The 22,497-nt window shown below is 40.4% G+C and overlaps 1 protein-coding gene across 1 annotated transcript in view; it reads right to left on the bottom strand.

Moving 5' to 3' along the window:
• Positions 1-16,977, bottom strand: part of grin2bb (glutamate receptor, ionotropic, N-methyl D-aspartate 2B, genome duplicate b) — a 132,498-nt gene extending 115,521 nt beyond the window's left edge. Inside the window, 3 exon segments of the mRNA XM_025908072.1 lie at positions 8,205-8,900; positions 14,843-14,857; positions 16,179-16,977. Of these exon segments, the coding sequence (XP_025763857.1) occupies positions 8,205-8,213 (9 nt within the window). The 5' untranslated portion in view covers positions 8,214-8,900; positions 14,843-14,857; positions 16,179-16,977.
• Positions 16,978-22,497: the final 5,520 nt, after the last annotated feature.

Genomic DNA, 22,497 nt, shown 5'->3' on the forward strand with positions numbered 1-22,497 from the left:
AAAAAGAAAAAATAAAGTGTGCACCTTGTACAACAAAATCTTTGTTTTGGGTTTTTGGGGATATATAGAGTTTCTGAAAATCTTCATCCTAATCCTCATTGACCTAAAACACAATTTATGTGTAGATGAAAATCCAAAAAACTAAGAAAAAGCTGCATTTTCCAAAATACCCCAGTCTGTTACTTCCTGTTTTACTTTGAAGGTTTTGGTTTCACGTCCTATTCTTTTTCCACCTTTTGTCATCGTATAGTTCATAGTGCTGTGCTATACTGCACATTTTAGTATCAATCAGTACCAAGTAAATGCAGGGCTAGAATTGCAGATACCAGTAACGATGCTGATACTTTAAGCCTATAAAGCCAGTTTATGCAGGGAAGAGCGAGTGTGTCATGGTTTATGAGATGAACCATCATCAGTTGTGTGACGTATTTTGAACCTGGATTTTTGTGGTGACCTTGAATGTAAATGTGTCTCTGAATCCCTCTGGGTCAGCTTCTGCTTAAATGTGCTATAGGCTATAAATAAAACAGAGGTGACAGTCAAAACACGTATATTTCTTTCATTTCAAAAGGAACAATTTATTTAGCACAATTCAGTGGGCTACTGAACTTGATGGACTTTGTTCAGTAACAATTTATCAATCCTATCATGCTAGTATCAATCCAATATCACTATCATCATTGGTATCAATACTATCAATATTTAGATTGATCCACCCACGTCTAATAGATAAGCTTAACAGATGCTAACAGATGCTTTCATCTGTGTCTCATCCACAGTCATCTCTGAGTGTGTACGCTACACAGTCCTGTCTTTCCCTTTGTCATCTGCTTTGTGTCACGATGGTCTGCTGTGCATGGACTCTTTGGATTAAACTTTTCTTGTAAACACTGTTGACTGAGTACATTACAGTATCAGCAATCAGCAATCAGGGTTTGATGATTTTAGAATCGTTATATCTGATGGTAAATCCACTGAAAGTGTACACACATAGTATTTTTCTGTTAAAAACTTTCCCACCAGTACATTCTCCATCATTTGGGTTGGCCTTCACTGAAAACTCTTAGGAAACAGGAAACTGGTTTAAAAAAAAAAGTATCTGTAAAGCGATACTGGGTATACTTCCAGTTTATCTCTGTGCCTTTGTTATGTCTCAGCTCCAATATTTTCCCGCTATTCTCCTCCAAATGGATGGTTTTTGATGGGCTGAGGGTTTCAACAGATGTGGGAAAAACTCTATTGCTGAATTTAAAAGCATCACACAGAATGTGGTGAAGGAGACTTGTGGTTTCTTCCTGAAAGGCCACTTGTGTTTCTTTGTTGCGGGTATTTGTGTATTGTATATCGTGTTGTAGAGCTTGCATTTTATGTTGTATCTGTGGCATTTGTAAAATGTATTGCATTTGTATGGCTGCTACCTTGGCCATGTTTCGCTTTGTCAGGAAATCTCAGCTTAAAGGGGCTTCCCGGTTAAATAAAAGTATGTAATGAATACTAAAAGCTGGTTTGGGGTTTTTTTTTGTTGAATTATTTGGCCTCCGGAGCCCTGCACTTGGATCTCCAATGTTCTCTTCAGTGAATCATAACATCAGGTCAGTGTTTTACCCGTGAAGTTCACCTGTGAGTGCATCAGAGGCGTGCACGGCTGCTGTTGCTGGAGGTTTTCAGGAAACATCGGTGCGTTTTCTAGTTTGAATATTAATGTGAGAGCTTTCTTTCTTTTAGCTCTTGGAGGCATTTGATGACTGATTGCAACAAATGTCGGGAGGGGCAAATTGAAATCTTTTATACACTGATGTGATCTGCCCTCTGCGCTTGGCTCACACACACTCCTACACTTAGACCTAAATCTCGCAGAAGCGCTCACCTTCCAGTTTACCCTCCTGAGAGGTTAACTCTACCTTTAATCCTCCTCTCTGTCTCACTGATCACCTGTTCCACAGCTTCATTAAGGGGAGAAGAAGAAGAAAAAAACGCTGACAGCCGCAGCTCCTTCCCCAATAAGTACACCTCGCTGCTTCTTGTTCGGCTCTGTATTTGAGCGGGGGCATTTTCCTCCTCATTCCTGCAGCTGTCTGCGCTTCAAACCCACTCTCGGTCTCAAGTCACGGCTAATTAATTGACAAGTTGCCCCCACTGAGGGTCAAATGGAGACAGATTCACTGACACTTTGAACAGGTTTGGCAAGTAGATACCACCTGCTGTTAACACTGCTAAATATAAACAAGACGGCACGGCACAGCAAGCCCTGCAGTAAAATCCTGATTTTACCTTACAGAAGATGGAAACTATGTTACTTTCTTATCCAGCAGGTGGTGTTTCTAGCATATCTGTAAATAAATTAGCCATCTGGCAGCAAGTTTTTTGTTCTGATGAGTGCCATCACACAGACCTATTTCTTCTTTTGATTCTAATATATTTGTTCCTTCTCTATCTTTCATCATTTCCCTCTCCCTCTTTGAAAACATAATTATCGCCTTATAATCCCCTCTTAGCGAAGTCATCTGCACGACGTGATTTCTCGGGAGTCCCGGTGTCTCTTTCTTGTGAGCCTTTTGAGGACAATATCATCAAATATGACTCAATCTTATTCTGCTATCTAACCCTCCATCAGTTCTACTTGTCTCTGCACCTCGGCCCTCGGTGCCAGATCTTGTCTTTTGTTTCAGTCTCTTCTATCTGTGATTTAAAAAAACATAGATTAAAAAAGGCTCTCCCTCTAGTCCCTGCCTGTCAGTGGAGGAGCTTCAAACGGGCTCCCTTTGGCATGACATAAAGAGTGACTGTTTCTGATGAAATCTCTCCACGTGTGACATTCAGATCATGTTATTATCGAACACAGGAAGGATGAAAGAGCCATTTCTAGCTAAACTTCCTCATCTGATATCTTGATGAAAAGAAAAGTAGTTACACTGAGGTAGCTGCAGTGTATATGGTGAGCAGAGCTTGCACAAACAGGGCAGCAGAAATGGTGTAGAGAGCACGCTCAGTTACAGAACGTGGGTAGCGGCGGCATCACAGCATCGGGCCCCCTTTTCTCTATTCTTAGCTCTTCCTCCTTCTCTCACAGTCACACATGACTAGGTACTGAAGAGGAGAGGTAGAAGAGGCATCTTGGGTTTCTCTCACTCTCTAATAAAAATGAGATTGCGTGTACACTTGTGTAATAACACACTGTGTTATTACACTGTCTGTATGGACCACCGATCACCATTTTAATCTGTCTTTTATTTAATCATGTAAATTGTATAAAAGTGCAACTGACTGTCCAAATGACAAAGTTCTACACTGGGCTGCCATTGTTTTCTATTGCTATGCTATGTCTCCAGCTAAATAAAGACCACTTTTGGCCCAGGCAGTTTAATTATTCATCGCTTAATTTACATGCCACACAAACAAGTATAAATATGAACCCCATATGTTGCGGTAAACACATTTAAATTGCCATTTTATGTTGCCAAAGCTAGATGTAGCACAGGTTAGGCCAGGCATTACAAATGATGTAACACCAATACAGCCGTAAATATCTAAAGATGCTGGATAAAGATGTGAAATAGCTGGTTATCTAAAAGCTGATCCTCACAGCCAGATGGTTTCTGGGCTAAGAGCTTAGCACGGACAGATAAAGACCAATAAATGGAATTTATTGGATGTAAAAGTAACATCTGGTTGACAATGCATATAATCAAAACCCCAACACAATGGGTTCTTATTATGGGGTCACAATGTCTCTTATTTTCTCTTATATTTGTATATATTTCTCTTGTTTGCTATTTATTACTGCTGTCTACTATTTATATTTTATTCTAGCACAGCTGGTGTCGAGCACCCATAATTTGTTGTACATGTACAATGACAATAAAGGGCTATTCTATTCTATTCTATTCTATTCTATTGATGCCAGTGTGCCATGTGACACACTCACATTATTGGGTACACTTGTTCGGCTGCTTGTTAATGCAAAAATCTAGTCAGCCAATCACACCGCAGCAACTCAGTGCATTCAGGCATGTAAATACGGTCAAGATGATCTGCTGAAGTTCACATCGACCATCAGAATGAAGAAGAAGAGTGATTTAAGTGACTTTGAGTATTTCAGAGACTGCTGATGTACTGGGTCTTCTCCCACACAGCTATCTCTGGTGTTTACAGAGAATAGCAGTTCTCTAGGTGAAAATGCCCTGTTGATGTAAGAGGAGAATGGATTTGAGCTGATAGAAAGGCAACAGGAACTTAAATAACCACTTGTTGCAACCAAGGTATGCAGAAGAGCATCTCTGAAAGCACAACCTGTCAGACCTTGAAGGAGATGTGCTACAGCAGCAGAAGACCGGGTGTTATTCCTGTCCCCCATGAACAGAAAGTGAAGCTGCTGTTCACTCTGCATCACCTGCTGTCAGGTCGTCTAATTTCTTGGCATACTTTGGGCCCATTAGTACCAGCTGAGCATCATTTAAACACCACAGCCTGCCTGAGCATTGTTGCTGACCATGTCCAAACCTTTGTGACCACAGTGTACTCATCTTCTGATCGCTGATTCCAGCAGGAATCGTGTCACAAGGCTCAAATCATCTCACCAGATCACAGTTCAGTGGACCACCTTTGGAAATTGGTGAAGTGGGAGATTCACATCATGGATGTGCAGCTGACACATCTGCAGTAACTGTGAAATGCTATCGTGTCAACATGGCTCAAACTCTCTGAGCACTTATTTGAATCTGTGCCATAAAGAATTAAGGCAGCTCTGAAGGAACCTGCGTGACAGTAGTAGCTCATCCAGTTTGGCTCATTTACCTATAATTATTTCCAAATAATTTTTAGTAGAAGAGCATTCTGATTCTTCCAAGCAGCACCCTCACCTAAGCCACGCTGAAGTATTTTTTAGCAGTAGCCTGCTGTGTGCTAAATATTAGAAAGTATGACTTCACAGTTCACGTGTCACAGACATGAGCCTCACCTAAGCTTCTCTCTCTTTGTTCCCTGCTGCAAGATTTCTTTTTGATGCGATGACAAAACAGCAGCTGGGTGTGAGTTTGACATCACTTTTACACCAACAAAAAGCAATTTTAACCTCACTGCTTGTCTACCATTTAGACACCTAATCACCGGGAAACTGCTCAGTGGGTCGGCCCAGGGACTTTACAAATTCTGACGAATAAATAAAAGGAACAACAAATCACCTGAGAGATGACGTGAGGAACCAGTCGCTCTGCATAACAATGAAAAATTAGGCTGTTTGTTGACTGTAAAAAGGCAACTCCCCTACAGCAACTCGTACCGTCGATCAAGCGAGCGAGCAGAACAGAACAATGTTACTCCTACAGCGTAATTTAGAAGGAAAGTCAGACTAAAGAGCTTTCGCTACATGTCGTCCTACCTAATCAGTACTGAAGGGCCACACTTGAAGGTGAAGTGAAAAGCTGGCCGTCATCTCAAGAGGGGAGGCACAATTACTATTAGAAATTCATATGGCTGCGCTCTGAGGGTTTCTCACCTGCACGGAGCAGGTCAATCGCTGTGTGTGAGTGAGTGTGAATGTTAAATTGTTGGTTTCAAAGTTGATGAAACTTGGATCTAAAGCTGACGTTCGTCAGACCACCAGTCGTCGATAAGCACGGTGGAAGGGGGCTGCACTGAAATGCATTCAAACATAACGTGGCAGCACGTCTCATCTGTTCAATCTGGTTTCTAATAAAGTGTCAGAGCTGTTAGGTGATGCGTCAGTTCTACCTTCAGGCGGGACTGTTGTATTTACCTGAAATATTAACACAGTAAGATGCTGTGAGGACCTGCGTGCCAGGCAAACTAACTGGAAGCATGGAAATAGAAAAAAAAATACTGAACAGGATACACGTGGAAGAATCCAGATTTCAGCTGTGAACTGGCGACTGAGCAAGGAGCATCTTTTCAGGGTTTTTTTTTAATCATTATACACGAAGGAAAAACCCCAAAAATGCATGGGTGGATGAGGAATTTCTGTACCGTGTAGCTGCTTTGCACTTCTGCCTCTCCCTCTCTCTGGCTCTGGGTAAACAATAAACACCAGGCTGCTCAGCACCTGTAATCCTTCGACGACTCAATCAACATTTGTAAAGCTGGTCACATGGGGCTCGCGTCCAAAACTGACTCAGCCGGCTGTCTCTGAGCTCCAGCATCAACATCTCGGTGCCCGTACAGTCATGGCAGTTCACTGCTGCCACTCCGTTCACGGTTCACCGATCAAACCAAGGGCCACGCTTCCCGCCTGACAAGAGAGCCAGTGCTCAGATCCAGTAATCCTCTCTGCCCAACCCGCCCTCCGGAAAAACACGCAGCATCACAGCGGCGCAACAACAACGCACACCCCTCCAAGGCCTTGCTGCTTATGCACTCCGAGCTACATCTGTCTACAAAGCTGCCTCCTTCATCCAGTGTCAGTGAAGCTCCCTCAGGATTTGGCGCCTGCGCCTGGATCTTTGCCTGTTTTTCTTTCTTTTTCTTTTTTGTCTGCCACGCCTTAACCCCTCTCCTGCTCGCTGTCATCATAACGGAAAATCAGAGTGTTGAAATGGAAAACGAAGTTTTGATTGAAATACTGTGGGCAGGAATTTGGACACCGCGGAGCCTGAACAGCATATGTTAATAAGTGAGCAGAATACAGCCGGTACATTGTTGAAGCTGTTGTGTTTTGCGAGGGAGGGACACGCCAGCTGTCACACCTCCTCCAAGTCACGCTTCGGCAAAGACGTGCATCATAATCAGATAGTTACATCAGACTCCTGTGAGCCGGCGAGCGCAAATTAGTTCAAAGATTTGGGAGCGTAAACTGGCCTCACCCGTTGCTAAAAACCAATCCAGCCAAGAATCTAATCCGCGATGCCACCAGGAGACAAATCCTAGAGCTGCTCCGTTGGCAGGAGCCGGACGCAGTGACAGAACAAAGAATTTTGCACATATTCTGTTTCAAAACTGTCGAGGAAGACACGAACGCACTTTCCCCTGATCTAACGGTGCGCTCTGTTGCTAATGAAAGCCATGCAAATTCTCCTTTAAAGGCTGATTTTACTTGCACCCTTTGTCACCGTGCCTCTCAGACACCTCGTTCCATTGTCTTTTTGCGCCCCTCCAACTTTTAAATATGCCTTTCATCAGTCGAACTCCTGAGCGGCTGCCAGGAGCACGAGCTCAGCAATAAAATCGGCTCCAGTTTCCTCCACTCTGTTGCTTTATGCAGACACTATTGTCTAGACCTGTTTTCCCTCGTGAAGCAGCACAACTCCTCGTTTTGATGGGCTTATTGAAGCCAGTGCCTCGTTATCCCTTATCTCAACACCGAGCTCCCTCACAAAGCACCACGAGAAAGAACAAGTGACAAAAACACAAAAAAACCACACACATGCAATTTGTCCTTTTTTTTCCTTTTGCACTATAAATGTTTTTTTTCTTCTGTTTCTTGTGATTGCTCACTCTTACTGAAAATAACAAACATGGCCACAGAAAGTGACTTATCCTTTAAAACAGGAGATAAGTGCATATAACCGGCCTTTTGTTAAGCAATGTGCATGAGCAGAATTGAAGATCTATTTAAACTGCATGAAAAATGTGCCGTGTTTTATTATCAGACCATTTTTTTAAAACTATACGGAAAAATAAATTTAGTTTGACCCGATCAAACCATGAAGGAAATCCTTCATATTTCACAAAGCAGCCATTAAGCCATTATTTCCACATCCTCTCGTAGTTTACATAACCTGAAATTATCATGAACGAGGGCAGTTTCTAAGAAGGTTAAATAAGGGTTGAGTTAATCGCAACTGCCGGATATCAGCGGTCACAGTGGTGGCAGCGTTTCAGATGTTACAGTACATGTGAAAGTTCATTAAGTTGATTAAAGTAGTAAAAGCTGTGAAATGTGAGAAAAACAAGGCAATATGATAATCAGTTTAAGTCAATTTTCAGTCAGAAATGCCACCCATTTGCAGCCTCTGAAACAGAAAGAATCTGCATTTGCATGGCTGTTAAATGTCATTTTAAATTGCAGGTCGTTTATATTTGTGTGTTTTTTATAGAGGTGTCACCTTACACTCCGCTGAGCTGCTGCGATAGAGATTTTATTCACCATTTTCTGATTGCCTGGCTTATCAAAGATTTAATTTGAGGTGAAGTTATAAGCGATGCCCATGGACACATACGCACAGCCCCAATTACTTAAATCACTGGCCTACCTTGAACATTGCCAGCCCGGATCTCCTCTCTACTCTTCAGAACTGGCATGATGGAGTGATCTGGGATTCGACTCCTCCTCTCATAGCCTCGGATGAAGGGATGGTGGACAGACGAAGGCACGCGCAGAGGGCTGAAAAGTGAGGTCTAGCAGGCTGAGGGATGAGCAGAGTTGTGCTTGATGGGTGGAGAGGGGTGACGCTTGGGCTGTTATCAGTGTGAGGGGGTAGTGGTGGTGGTGGTGGTGGGGGGAGCAGTAAGGTTTAAAAAACCAAGAACAAAAAGTCTAATCTGCAAAGAACCAGATCCAAACTGGCTGAAAAATGCTTTTCACTGAGAGTTTTAGAGGAATTTAAAAACGGATCATCAACTCAAAATGTCAGCACTCGTATGGGGAAGAAAAGCCGAATGACGGCGAACGGAGAGTGTCGAACGGGCGGACTTTCATTCGTCTTTTTCCATCTGATTGTCTTTCCTCTTCCTCCAAAGCTGGTGATGCAGGTCTCCTTCCACAAGTCTGCAAGTGTGTGAATACTGTTGCCGTGGAGATGAGGAGATGAGCAGCAGTGTGTGTATATGTGCGCGTACTCTTCGTCTTTTTCTTCTTCTCCTGCTTCCCTCTATTCCTTCTTCTGTCGCTCTGTGCCTTTGCTTAATTTAGCCAGTCATGATCCTCGGCTTGCCGGCCCGCTCCTCGTCTGAAAGAGACAAGGAAAGAGTCAGATGGCCGAGTAAGGCTGCGGATGAAGTGTTGTTGGTGAAGGCTGAAAGCCACTGTGTACACAAGTCAATTGCCTCTGAGGTCAAGGCTTAACTCAGTCAAGTCGCTGTGTCTACATGCCCCTTTCACTACAATCTGAATGTGCTGAATGTTGTTACATTGTTGTTGTTTTTTATTCACAGGAGATACTTTTGGTAGTTTTTTTTTCCTTCTCAGGCCTTTATAAGGTCTGCCTGTACTCAATAAACACGCTGGCTTTATGGCTCGTTATTAAATTAATTAATCAATGCAACATGTTGATTTCTTTAGGTACGATTTTTTGGAAAGATACGCTCAAAAAATTAACTTTCTTCCACCAGAATATATACCAACACAGAGCACGCTAGGAGATTATATATCCACATCCTGGTTATCATCTGTTACTGTTTCAGATTGCAATTGTTTATTTTTGATCATTTCAGAATTGCAGCCCTCACGTGAACTGTTGTCTACTTAACTGATTTACTTAAAGGTTTAAATGTGGAGTGTTTTACCTCTAGCAGCAATGGATTTGGAGCTAAGTCACTAATTTATCACATGTCACATGATGCACATTACACCAGTGGGGATAGGCATGAAGAAGACAGCTTAAAAAGGGTGTAGAAAATGCTGAATTTAAAATATTCAAAAACAGGAGTTGGCCAGTAGAGTGTGACCGAAATCCTCAAGACTCTAATATTTTATAGCTATAGATATTTATTCCACTACGTGCTCAGGTCAGCGCACAAAACAATTGACTGTTGTAAGGAATTCAATGGGCTTCTGGGGGTTTAATGGGGTGGGAGCAGGACAGTACTTTTGGCTTTAAGCTTAGGGTCCCTTAAAAAGTCTCTGGTGTGATGCCCTCCAAGGTTAAAAGTGTCATTATTGATTTTTGATCAATTTATTGCTTTTCAAATGTGCAGAATCCTTAAATCTACTTTGTTTCTATCCTCTAAGTTCAGTATGCCTGTTGAATTGTTTTGAAAAATAGACCTCAGACATGCAGTATGAAAAATGTTTAAAACTTTTTATGTTGACTGTCACGTCTATTTTATTCATAGCACATTTAAACAACAGAAGCTGACCTAAAGTGCTTTAGAGACAGGGACATTTACATTCAAGGTATCCAAAAAAAAACAAAAAACAACCCCATTTTCAAAATACATGAAAATCTGAAAGGTGTGTTTTTAATTGTGATGTAATTTGGCACATGAACAGCTGATCAGAGGAATCATCCAGCCTGCTTCAGGAAATAAATAAATCCAAACTTTCCTACTCTCAATGATCTAAACCAGTCATAGAGCAGGGATAAAAAGCCTGCAGCTCACCCCTACTTTGTCTTTCCCATGAGTCTGAAGACATATGTCTGCAAACATTACTGAAAGATGATATCCTTTCAGGGATGACAGCTTAATTTCTCAACATCATCAGGGTCATTTAAGTTAAAAAAAAAAGTGTAATCTGATTGTTTGGGCTCTCTCCTCATGCCATGCAGCTCTGTCTCTCTCTCTGTATTACCTCCCTGTCGTTTGCATCAACGGTGAAAATAAAATTAGGGCTAAAGTTTATTTTTGAACCAGTGAGCTCTGTCTTTCTGCTTGTCCTGTCCTCCATTCAGTAAACAGCGACATTGTCCTGCAGATTATAAGCTTCAGATATTGCATGCCTTTACCTTTATCTATTTTGTTGATTTTGCTATTGTTTCTATGCATAAAAATATAAAAATAAAAATTAAAAAGCAGGATTGGCTTTGAGGTATCTAGGACAATGCTCTTTGGGCAAACTACTAGGGGTGTAACTTATTCTGCAAGTGGACTAAGAGTAGTGGCATAGAGGGGCCAAACTTTGAAAGAAAGGCCAAAGTGGCAGAGATACAATCAAGAACAAAATCAGGGAGAGAGACACAGAAGGTGGAGATTAAAGCGTCGAAGTGACAGGCTTTGTATTGAGGTTCAGCTAAATTTGGGCGCAGCATTGTGACTCAGGTTGTGGATTTTAATTCGACCCTAAATCATCGTCAGCTGATCTTTTGGACTCCTACGTGGTGTCTTAAAGGGGAGAAGAAGGTACAAGTAAAAAACAAGTGGACATCATCATCAGACAGCAGGTTGAAAAACACAGTGTATATGCAGGACTTCTAACTGGTGCAGCAGAAGTTGGATGCAGCCATGCAGATGCATTATTTAGCTTTCCGTGCTTGCTTTTTAAAACAGCAGGAACGGATAAAGCCTAGGCTGTTAGAGACATGAAACATTTATGGGAGGAAATTAACAGCACCTGTCGTTGGACATTATAGGACACTGTGCATTATTCTACGAAAGAACAAGCAGAGCAACTTATTATTATTTACACACTACAGGAACATTTTCCTTAATATGTACAAATAACTGTGAAAGTAAGTTATTTTTTACAAGGAAGTGCTTAAGAAGTGTTAGAAATCATAGTTAAATGTTCACTGTGAGTTTTGTTTTATACAGAACTACGTAAACTTAATGTTGGCATTAATTGTACATTCATATATTAAATGAATGTTACATTTGGTTTGTAAGCGGAATTAAATGGTTTTTCCTCATTCTGGGTCGGACATTGCATAAATTTTTTTTATAAGATTCACCGGCCACCACTGACAAACTTCAAAAAACTGATTACGTTTTAACTGACTGCAATTCAAAACTGTAAAATGTTTTTTGTGTATCGTGTAAAAACCCCACTAGGGACCAGAGTTGTTGCAGCTGATCAGTTTCGTGCTCTGTAATGGCTCGGTCACATTAGATGACCACCAGCTTGTGACCTGGAAAAATCAGCGGTTCCCTGTTGCAACCACAGGCAAGGTCATCCAAACATCGAGCACGCATCATCTGGGCGACCACTTTAGATTGAAAGGTGACTGCGGAGGCAACCTGTCTCCAAAGATTCGCAGCCCACCACAGTTTGCGGAGGAATTTTTAAATTTCTGTTTCATTTCTCTGAGGTTAGAGCTCAACTCTGAATGTAAGTAGTTAATGTGCATTACTGTGCATGCAGATAGCTGCACATCTGAGATTCATCACAGTCAACTGATCACAAACATGTTGCACATAATTCCCAATTTGACCTCACTGATTCACAAACTAATAGCAGACTAACTCCGTCTTGATGCATCGAGGACAGTAACTGGTCCCCATCTATGCATAACCATTACAAAGGCAAGAAACCTGCAAGTTCATTGCACATGGACACGGTCTCCAATCACTAAGTTCCCTTGTGGTGGTATAAAATGATGTAATGATTCATCAGTATTAAAAATACCTAAGCTGTAGCCTGACTAATGTATGCTCTGTCTAGTTTTTCGTCCTTTAACAGATCTTTACTGGCACACGCTCACAAGATAGGATATGCCTATTTCTGGCAACACGTGCGTATTTATTGCATCTTGAAGTAGATGCAGGATATGTAGGTACACAGAGTTTAGCCCTCAGGAAAACTGTCAGAGGATATGTGCATGTGTAGAATTTTAATCCTGTCTGGCAGTGAAATGAATTATTCATTCAACAAATTTTATTTACAAAAATCCATCTTTCTCTCTGACTCCTTCTAATTATCTCTGACTCTCATAGTGGCATTAATATCATTCTGATGGCTTGACTCCTAGAACAATGCGGTATATCCTTACATAAACCTTTTGCATTAAACAACTGGACAAGGCTTATTTGTTTATTCATTTAGTATCCTCGCTATGAACCAACAGCTTCTCAAAATATTGAATTATGCAATCCCAGAAAGCCATTTTATGGATGTAAATGTGAATGCTTTTATGGTTATGTATACATAACTCAATATTATTCAAAATGAACAGCCTCTAACTGATTACTTGTTTTATGGCATGTGAAATTAGTTTTTTTAAATGGTTATTTTGTGTTTTTCATGTATACGGTAAAGATCTCTACGATATTAAGACAGCATTAACGGACCAAAGTATTGAACCACACATCTGAATTCAGGTGTTTTCAGCCCTGTTGCCACTGATGTTTACATCAAGCACCTGGCCAGCCTGCCTGTACAAACATATGTGAAAGAAGTGGCCATTTTAAAAGAGCTCTCCGAGGTTGAGCGTGGTACTGTGATAGCATGGAAACTTTGGAACGAGTCAGTTTGTAAAATTTCAGCCCTCCTAGATATCCCACGATCAGCTGTCAGATTTATTATTGCAAAGGTGAAGCCTTTAGGACTTAGACCATGCCAGGTTACAGAGCAGGATCGCTGAGTGCGTAAAAGTCGCCAACACTCATTAACATCAGCACAAAAACTGTGCGCTGGGAGCTTCATGGTTTTGGCTTCTATGACCAAGTAGCTGGTGTAATGTGTGGCCCAGTACTTTGGTCTATAAAGAGAAAGTCCAACATCATGTATAAAGACTGCCTAAAAATCCAGAAAGCCACCACGAGACTCATGTTCTGTTTTACAGCTGCTTATGAGAAATGCCTAGAAACTGTTTTCATACTGACACGAAACAGATTAAATTAATAGAAGATAATCAAAAGGTAATAAGTGTGACTCTTATTACTTAGTTATTCTGTTATCCTGTAGTTATTCTTACCTACAGACTCAGTTCACGTTTGCTCTCTTTTGTCTAATGGTGCATTTTAATCATTTTTAGGATATTTATTCTGTTTTTAGTTTTTAACAGCTAACTGGCATCAAGAATATAAACACATTACTTGAGTACTGGCAAATTCTCACTTTGTATTGATTTTAAAATCTCACTGATCATACATCTTTCATCTGAAGCACATTAAGGGCTTATTAACCTGTTACGTGGGGCAGGGCGTATACAGGGCGATCTGCTGGTTATGCCAAAGTTTCTGCTAGTAGACAAAGGTCAGCAGGTGTTTGCTGTCAGAGCTCCCAAACTGTGGCACAGTCTGACCTTTGAGATCAAAAAGGGAACTTCTTTACTGTCTTTTAAATCTCTTTTTAAAACATTTTTATGGAAAAGCTTTCATGGATGTTTAAAAGATAGCAATGTGCTTTTATTTTTCATTATTTGCCTCTTTTTTTTCCGAGCATTTTTTTAGAGCTTATAAATTTCTTCCTGTGAAGCAATTCCTAACTTAGATAAATATTAGTATTATTTACCTAACTATTTTAATTTGAAATGGGACTTTATAGCCTAATTCCCAGCATACAGTCTTTTGCATTCCCTTTAGTGTGCACTGTACTCAATAAAGTCCTGCTGAAGAGTCAATTAGAGCAAAGTTGGTGTATGAGTGATATTAGGTCTGTGATTTATTCACTGTCAATGATCTGTCGCAGACCCACTGGGGAGGAAACAAGAAGAAGAAATGTAACACAGGAGGAGGATGACATCAGTTTGGCACTGGCTAACACACCTCCAGCAGCTCAGGCGCACAATAAGAAATGAGAGAATAGACATGAACAGATGTAAATTCATGCACCTGCACGCTGCACTGGACTAACTGAGTGAGTCACCTGATATGAGCTTCATTCTGCGCGTTAGAAATAGTGCGTGAGTGAGGGATATTTTGTGCTCTGAAATGCAGCTGAACGTGTGAGAGTGTGAAATTCTTGGAGATGTAATCTCAATTTTATAGAAATTTATAGATTTTTTTTTTAAGTGGATAAACAACCAATTAGTCACAGAGCGACGACGAAAGGTGAAACCGTGCAAGCAACTCTGGTGGAAAATACAAAAACAGCCATCACCTGCAGATGAAAGTTCATGCAGAATACATTTCCACCAGCTTCATGCAGACTTCCAAATGTACACAAACGCATGCACACTCTTGCTCCGTCAGCTGTGCTCTTGCACACGTATTCAGGGTACACACCTTCTTTTCATGCATGTGCATACGCTCACTTGCAAAGAAGAAGTGAGTGCTTTATTAATTCACTACTCACCTAATTAACTCTTTTCTGTAACACATAATTTATAGACTGTAGTGGAGATGTTTTACAGAGGAGCAGAGTTGAGACACAAAAGCAAAGACAGAGCAAAACGAGCGGTCCTTCATATTCCTTCATGACGACATCCCACTCTCAGAACAATCAAGAAAGAGGGATTCATTAAGCCTCTTTATCAGTCCATAAGAAGGGGGTGGGCGGTGAGACTAAAGTAGCTGGTGTGGGCCTATGCTAGTAGGCAAAATTTTTCACCTTACGGCTGAGTGCACAGGCAATTTTCAGTTAAATGTCCATGTGTATATGGGCTAATTGAGAATAGGCTAGCAGCGGTAACGCTTTAAAGCAGCTCTCCCAAAAAAGGTGTGGCGGTGAGAAGTAGAGACGTAGCATCAAACAAAACACAGAGGGAAAGGAGAAAAATGTGACAGAGGAAAAGAGGAAGGTAGTGATGAAATGGCGTGTGAAGTTCTACCTATTTTTATCTGTCTATCAGTCTGTCTCTATCTAAAAACCTGCTGTCTATTACACCTTAAATCCACAGCGAGGAATTACCCGCTCAATCCACTGATCAACATCCAGCTAATGGTAACCGGTCTCTGTTGGCCGAAAGGGAGTGAGAATGACAAAAAATGAATAAAAGAAAATGGAGAGATTTGGGTGAAAGAAGGAGGAAAACTGAAAACATGCTGAAGAGGGAAGGTTGTGTGTCTGTGTGCGTCGGTGTGTATTGGTGTGTGTGTGTGTGTGTGTGTGGGATGGGAAGGGGCAGGGAGGCAGTAAAAGTACTAATGGCTGCTGATGGACTGGCAGAATCAAAATAAGCACAAAATCAAGCATGAAATGGGATACACTATTAATGACTTGAGATGGCCATTAGCGCCAAACTTTGAATGCAGCTCAGCAGATCATGTGAAAAGAATATAATTCCTTTTAGGACAAATATCCCAAACTTTGCCAAAATTCGGCTGTCAAAGTCAATAAAATTACACCGGTGAGACTGCAAACTCGTTTCTTTCCATTTCAAATGCGTTACAAAACAAATAAATATATATAAAGATTTTTTTTATTAAATCGTGACATGTGTACAGATAAAAAAAAAAAGATCTCTCAAAGACAACAATTAAAAATGGGCGCACTTGGCCATGATGATGAGGACAGATGAGGAGAAGGATGCGAGACCAGACCGATATCGACTCACTGAACGCTCATCCTTTAGGCATAGTTTAGTGTGCGAGTGCATGTGTGTGTTAATGTGTGTTTTATGTATACGTAAAGCACACACAAATACACACAGACAGACAGATAGACAGACACTAAACAATATTGAACCTACCTAGAGTAACAATTAAGAATCCCGCAAGAGTGTGATGCAAAAGAAATGGGTGTGGAGGGGACCAAAAGAGAAGGAAAAGGGGGGGAAAAATAGTCATTCATGAGGAGTTTTTTAGTTGTCTTTGAAAAAAAAATCATCCAAGATCATTAATCATCAGACTTTAGACACAGAAAGAGGCGTAGGATGGGGTATGATGACCTGATGAGCAGCATTTTGATGTGAAATGCAAAGGAGGGACTGACAGGAATGATATGGTTTGGTGAAAAGAGAAGAAGGAAGAGTGAAGAGGGAGAAAGAAAGGGCAAAAAAATTGGAAAAACAAAACTCCCTTCTTTCTCCTCTATCTCACTCATAGATATAAGAAATTGTACACCAGGTAGATGGAGAAATAGATGAGGAGGCAAATGACGGAGAGAGAGACTATATGAAAAGATGAAGCACCTCCCAGCACTGCGATGAGGAATAAGAAAAATATAAAACGAAAGAAAAAATTGAATACTCCAAAGCCTTCCGTTTTTGCTCTGTTTAGTGAGGCGAGGAGGGGGCTTTCAGTTATATCCCCCTCTCTCTCTCTCTCTGCAACTGGTCAGTCTTCTTTTATCTTCTGTCCTCCTCAAAGCAAGACGCTACCTTCCCTTCGGATGAGCGGTAACCCTTTGCCAACACAGCTGTTGGACATGGCACTCAGGCTGGCTGCATGGTTGGGTGCTGCTACGCAGAGATACAGAGTGTGGAGCCGAAACACACCTCTGGCTGGCGTAGAGCGGCGAGCGCAACTCAAACTGCGCTCGCTCTCCTCCCCCTCCTTCCAAGAGAGCGAGAGAGAGCAGGAAAGAGAGAGAGCGATGTGGAGGTGGGTCCCTCTGTAGGATTGTGAATTAGAGATATGCTACAGTGAAGCCAGGCTGCTGCAACAATTGTCAAGAAAATTGTTTCCAATGCAGAAAGCAATGGCTCCCTCTGTTGTTGCTCTGTTTTAATTGGAGTTTAGACTCGGCAGCGTCTGAGGGAGACAGCGGAAGGGGCTTAAAGAACAGTGCCACACTGCGAAACGATACCCCATTACAAGTAAAACACCTGCATTTCAAAGTACACTAGGACTGCTAATGATGCTTTTTACAAAAAAGTACAAATCTAAAGTTCTGAAAAGCCGAAAGTCACAACTTAAAGCTCTATTTTGGCACTAAGACTTGTTTACTGTTATTTAAAATATAAAATAATTAAAAACAGCAAGTATATATTCTGTTAAGTACTTATTAAACTCTTTACTCTTGTAAAAGTAAAAAAGTGCAAGCTCTGAAATGTACTCAAAGTAAGAAAGTAAAAGTAATACTTTGGAGGATGTTTCTACTAGCTATTTCTGTGCAAAGATAACTGCTGTATTAATGTAAAAATATTAGTAAATTGGAATAAAGACTTTGTTTCAGTCTAAATTTTAATAATAAAAAATTTACTCAGCTAGAGCATGAGCAGAGAAAAAGAAGGAAATTTTGAATGTGTATAAAGTCAAGAGTTAAAGTGGGATGGGGGGGGGGGGCTGAAATTAGTTTTAAGGGCTCAGTGTGGGGAAAAGAAGCACAACTCACAATAATTTCTAATGACAGCTCCAGTTGATTTTCTTAATGTTCAGACTGTGATAAGCTGACCTGTTGCTCTTTACAGATTTATACACCTGAATCAATCAGATGTCAGCAGATGTTTCATCAGTTGTCCTGGCTGATTTCCGTCCTCTGCACTAATACTAACTAGACAGCCACTGTGCACCAGTCCCACACTTGTTTTTTACTTTAAATCCATCACAGTACAGCAATCTAACCTGTTAATCCTGCACTAACCTGCAGAGGATTTCCATGCTTTTCATGATTTCCATCCTTAAATAACACAGTTAGTCAACCTCAGCTTGTTTAGCAGTTTCACAATATGAAAACTGATAATTTCACATGTACAGACCAAAATATCTGATTTAAAAAACATGAAGACTCACATGTAAACTTTAAATTTCCAGTTTATCAAATCCCACTGAGCAGTCCTTACTTTTAAATCTAACCTCTCGTCTTAATCTCCCGTCCTGTCTTATCTTTCTCCAGCTCTGAGTGAAGTTGGCTTTCTTTTCTCTCCCTGTGAAATACAGCAGCTGCACGTTTAGCTAGCAACAAACTGCAGACAAACAGTTTGTGTGTTTGTTGATGTTTGTTTAGCTGAAAGAAACGTAGCATTTGAAATTACCTGCCACTTTAAAAACGTCGCTCCAAACAACAACTCTGACAGGCAAAAAAAAAAACTTGCTCACTTCATGCTCGCTACTTCTTATAGGGCTAGCTACATGCTGAAGTACCGCCACCAAAACTTATGGATACCTGCAGTCCTTGTGATCGTGGTGTTGTGAAAATAAAAGAAAAAACACTTTTACGCTGACTGTGGCACACGATTGTGCCTCTTTGACCTCTGTTTATGCGACATCCTCTGGTGATTAATATACAAGAACAGGACTGACTTTCATGTGTTACTGTTCAGGCTCAACTCGGTTTGATGTTTGAAGGCCTGCGTAGACGTTAAACAATAACTCCCTCGGTTAGACCAAAAGTGTCCAACCTGTTTTCAAAATGTAAGAAGTGGAAAGTACATATTTTTTTTAAGTAGTAGTGAGTAAAGTAGTGATTTTAGTAGTGTAGTGAGTTTCACTTATCTTGGCCTTCCTCTTTGAGATGTAATATGGTATAATTACCCCATATCATGTGCTTCAGCTTCTGCTTGAAGTGTTATCTCAGTTGACATCTCCATCAGTGATTGATAAATTCCCTCAAGAATCCATGTTTTCAAATTTCATTTCATATATTCAAGTTTCAATCCATATATTCAGACTTTGATTGTAATATATATATAATATTTTCCTTAATATGTATATATATTCTCTTCTCGCTTCTGTGGGCACTCTTTATCCTTCAAGCTCGTGTCCTCTACCAGAGGCCTGGGAGCTTGAGGGTCCTGCTGGTCCTCCTGGTCTGGACAGAGATCTCATATGTTGTTCCAGGGATCTGCTGGAGTCACTTGCCTAACTTGGGGGTCATTGCACCGAGTGCTCCGATTACCACTGAGACCAATATAACCTTCACCCTCCACATCTTCTCGAGCTCTCCTCTGAGCCCTTGGTACTTCTCCAGCTTCTCGTGTTCCTTCTTCCTGATGTTGCTATCACCACATCTACATCTATCACTACAGCCATCTTCCTCTGCTTGTTCACCACTACCATGTCCGGCTGGTTAGCCATCACCAGTTTGTGCATTTGTACACTGTTAAATAAAAGGCACTTACACAGAAAGAGCATAGAAAAAAATGCTTGTATGAATGGGTGAATGAGGAAAGTTGTATAAAAAGGGCTTTGAGTGCTCAGTTAAAGTAGAAAAGCACTATATACTATAAAATAAGAACCAGTTCATTTACCATTTGTCAATTTAATTGACATAAAGTAACAGCTCACTGGATATTCTCTGTTAACTCTATGACAATAGAGATTAAACAATAGAGATGATTTCTGAAATACTCAGACCAAGCTGTCTGCCACCAGCAACCATTCCACAATCAAAGTTACCTAAATTACCTTTCCTACTTATTCTAATGCTCGGTTTGAACTTCAGCAGGCTGTCTTGACCCTGTCTACATGCTTAAACCACTAAGTTGCTGTCATCTGATTGCATTAAGCAGTTGAACGGGTGTACCTAATGAAGTGAGAGGTAAGTGTGTATTTGACAGTGTGTTCTGTGTTCCTGTGCTTATACATTCACCCCCATAAAAGCTCAGTAAAGGCCCAAGTAAAATGTTATTGGAAAATTCTTTGGCTTACACACAGTAGGCTGCAGCTTTTTTTTTTTAATTCTTTCAATTCTTTTTTCATCTACTGTATTTGATGTGTGTTTACTTTTTATATTACAGCTTAATTATTTACATAAAAATATCCCACACAATCAGCCTGTGAAATAGAATTTACACATATCAGTATATAAAGAAGTTAAATTTTGCTTGAAGTCTTTATATACGTTCAGCTTATTGTAGTAAATATAAGTGGTAGAACTGGGAATTTTGAGTATTAGTTACGTATATGTTAGGATTTTAATACTATTGCAGTGTGAAACTAAGTTTTTGTGAAAATATAACTAAATATAACTTACATAGGTTTGTTGTTATGATTTTGTAGATTTTCTTCTTCTTTTTCTTAAATTCATTTACCAAAATACTCTTTCCACCGCTGACTTGTGCTAATTCAATAGACAAACAGGTATGAATCTGTACCTTCTCCTTGGTGCAGAAAGTGTGTTATTTACAGTTTCATTCAGTGGGAAATATTATGTGAGAGACCTCTAGTGGTAGTTTGTATAGGTGTATGTATTATTCGCCTGACAACACAGAAAATGGAGCTTTCTAACATGTGGTTTTAATTCAAAACAAGCATTATTTTTTTTACTTTATTTTATTTTTTTATTTTTTGTGCCTGAACCAAATATGTAATAAAATTGAACGGAAAGGCATCTCGCTCATGTGGCGTGTTGCCACAGAAACCTGCCAGCTTGTGAATGAAGCTGCCAACAGGTAACATTTATGGGAATGTGTGCTTGAAAAAGGGTATCCAACAACTCCTGTAGTTCATTTTAATGCATTAGAGTTCCTAGAGAAATCAAAGAGCATGATTCTGACGGTGCCTCCTCACTTGTCCATGTGGGTGTGGGTCAAAGACTGTATTTAAATGATGGATGAAGCCACACTGATATCGCCCATTTGTGTTGTGCTAAACATTTTGAATCCTTAACATTAGTGCCAACAAGTTCATTTTTTCTTCCATAGCCAGGCTCAGTAGCCCGACATTGAACCATCAGAGCCCCCACTCTTGATTGCCATACAACAAACATTGTACTCAACCCCTACAGCACCTCCTTCAGGAGGTGGGCCCACGTCATCTCTTTGGTCTCCATCGGCCCAGCCACCAGGCATGTTCCCTCAACCTCCCTCCCCAGGCTTGCTTCCAGGGTGCATCCCTGGTAACGATATCCCAGGCAGGGTGGAAGGGTCCCTTGATATCTTCTCTCTCAGAGGGATTAACAGTTCCAGGAATGTCCTAGTGTGACCCCTTGGGGCAGATAAAGAAAAGAAATTCTTGGATTGGCTGTAATTCACTGCAGGCTTTATTATTTGTCAAATAATTAGATAAAAACTCCAGTTCGGTCGAGTTTGGGGAGGCCTAACAGATGGCAGTCAGGCTATAGCTATGTCAACTTTCTGGGAATTCTGCAAAGAGAAATTCCTCCACAGAGATGTGAAAGACTTATTGGCAGTTATTGCAAAATCTTGATTTCAGTTCTTGTTGCTGAATGTGGCACAACTAGTTATTATATTTAGGGGGCTTTTTTTTTTTTTTATCACATAAGACCAGGTAGGTTTGCATAACTTTTTTCCTTTGATAAATGAAGTAATAATTTAAAAATTGTATCTTGAATTTACTTAAGTTATCTTTGTGTAATATTTAAATATGAAACATGTAAGTGTGACAAATATCCAAAAAAGAAAAAAAGAAAGAAAGACTTTTCCACACCACTGTATAGCATGACTAATAGTGCAATAAACTGGACAACCAAATTGTTCCTTCATGGTACGATGACCAGTTGGAGTAATTTGTTTTTAATAAAACCAGTGAGTCCTTCTCTTCTTTCACTGACTTGCAGTTTTTCTTCTGTCTGTCTAAAGCATCTGAAACTTCATGATGGCAGTGACAGGATCCACAATATTTTCCATGTATCTGTCAGACATAAAATTCCACTAAAGAAATCTTTTAGCATTGTGTCGTGCATTAAGATGGGAGATTAGACCACCAGTCTCTTGATTTTCCTTCTCTCTTTTGCGTGTTCTTCTCATCTGTTGTTGGTGTGGACTGTGTGGATTTGCTATTTAGCTGTAGCATATTTAAATAAAATACACAATATAACAAAAAAATTATCCTATTGTGACAGGAGAGTGATGCACAAAACAAAGAATAATACAGTTTGGTGAGTTACCAGTTGTTAGAATTGTAGCCATAACAGCAATAGCTGTATTAGCGGTACTTGATTTTGAAGGCTCCAGGGCTCCCCTCTGTGGCAACTGAAAGTACTGCAGGTCAGCAACGAACAATGGCCACAAACTTGACTTTTCGTTTCATTTCATTACTTATTGCAGCTAGGGTTAAATAATATCACAGCAAAACCTGTCAACTGCAATGATAACCACAAACATCAGTGTGGAGATTGCAGCATTAATGTGCAGTTCTTACGTTCATGTTAACAGTAGCTCAAAT

This window comes from Oreochromis niloticus, linkage group LG6 (assembly GCF_001858045.2).
Source record: "Oreochromis niloticus isolate F11D_XX linkage group LG6, O_niloticus_UMD_NMBU, whole genome shotgun sequence".
Lineage (NCBI taxonomy): Eukaryota > Metazoa > Chordata > Actinopteri > Cichliformes > Cichlidae > Oreochromis > Oreochromis niloticus.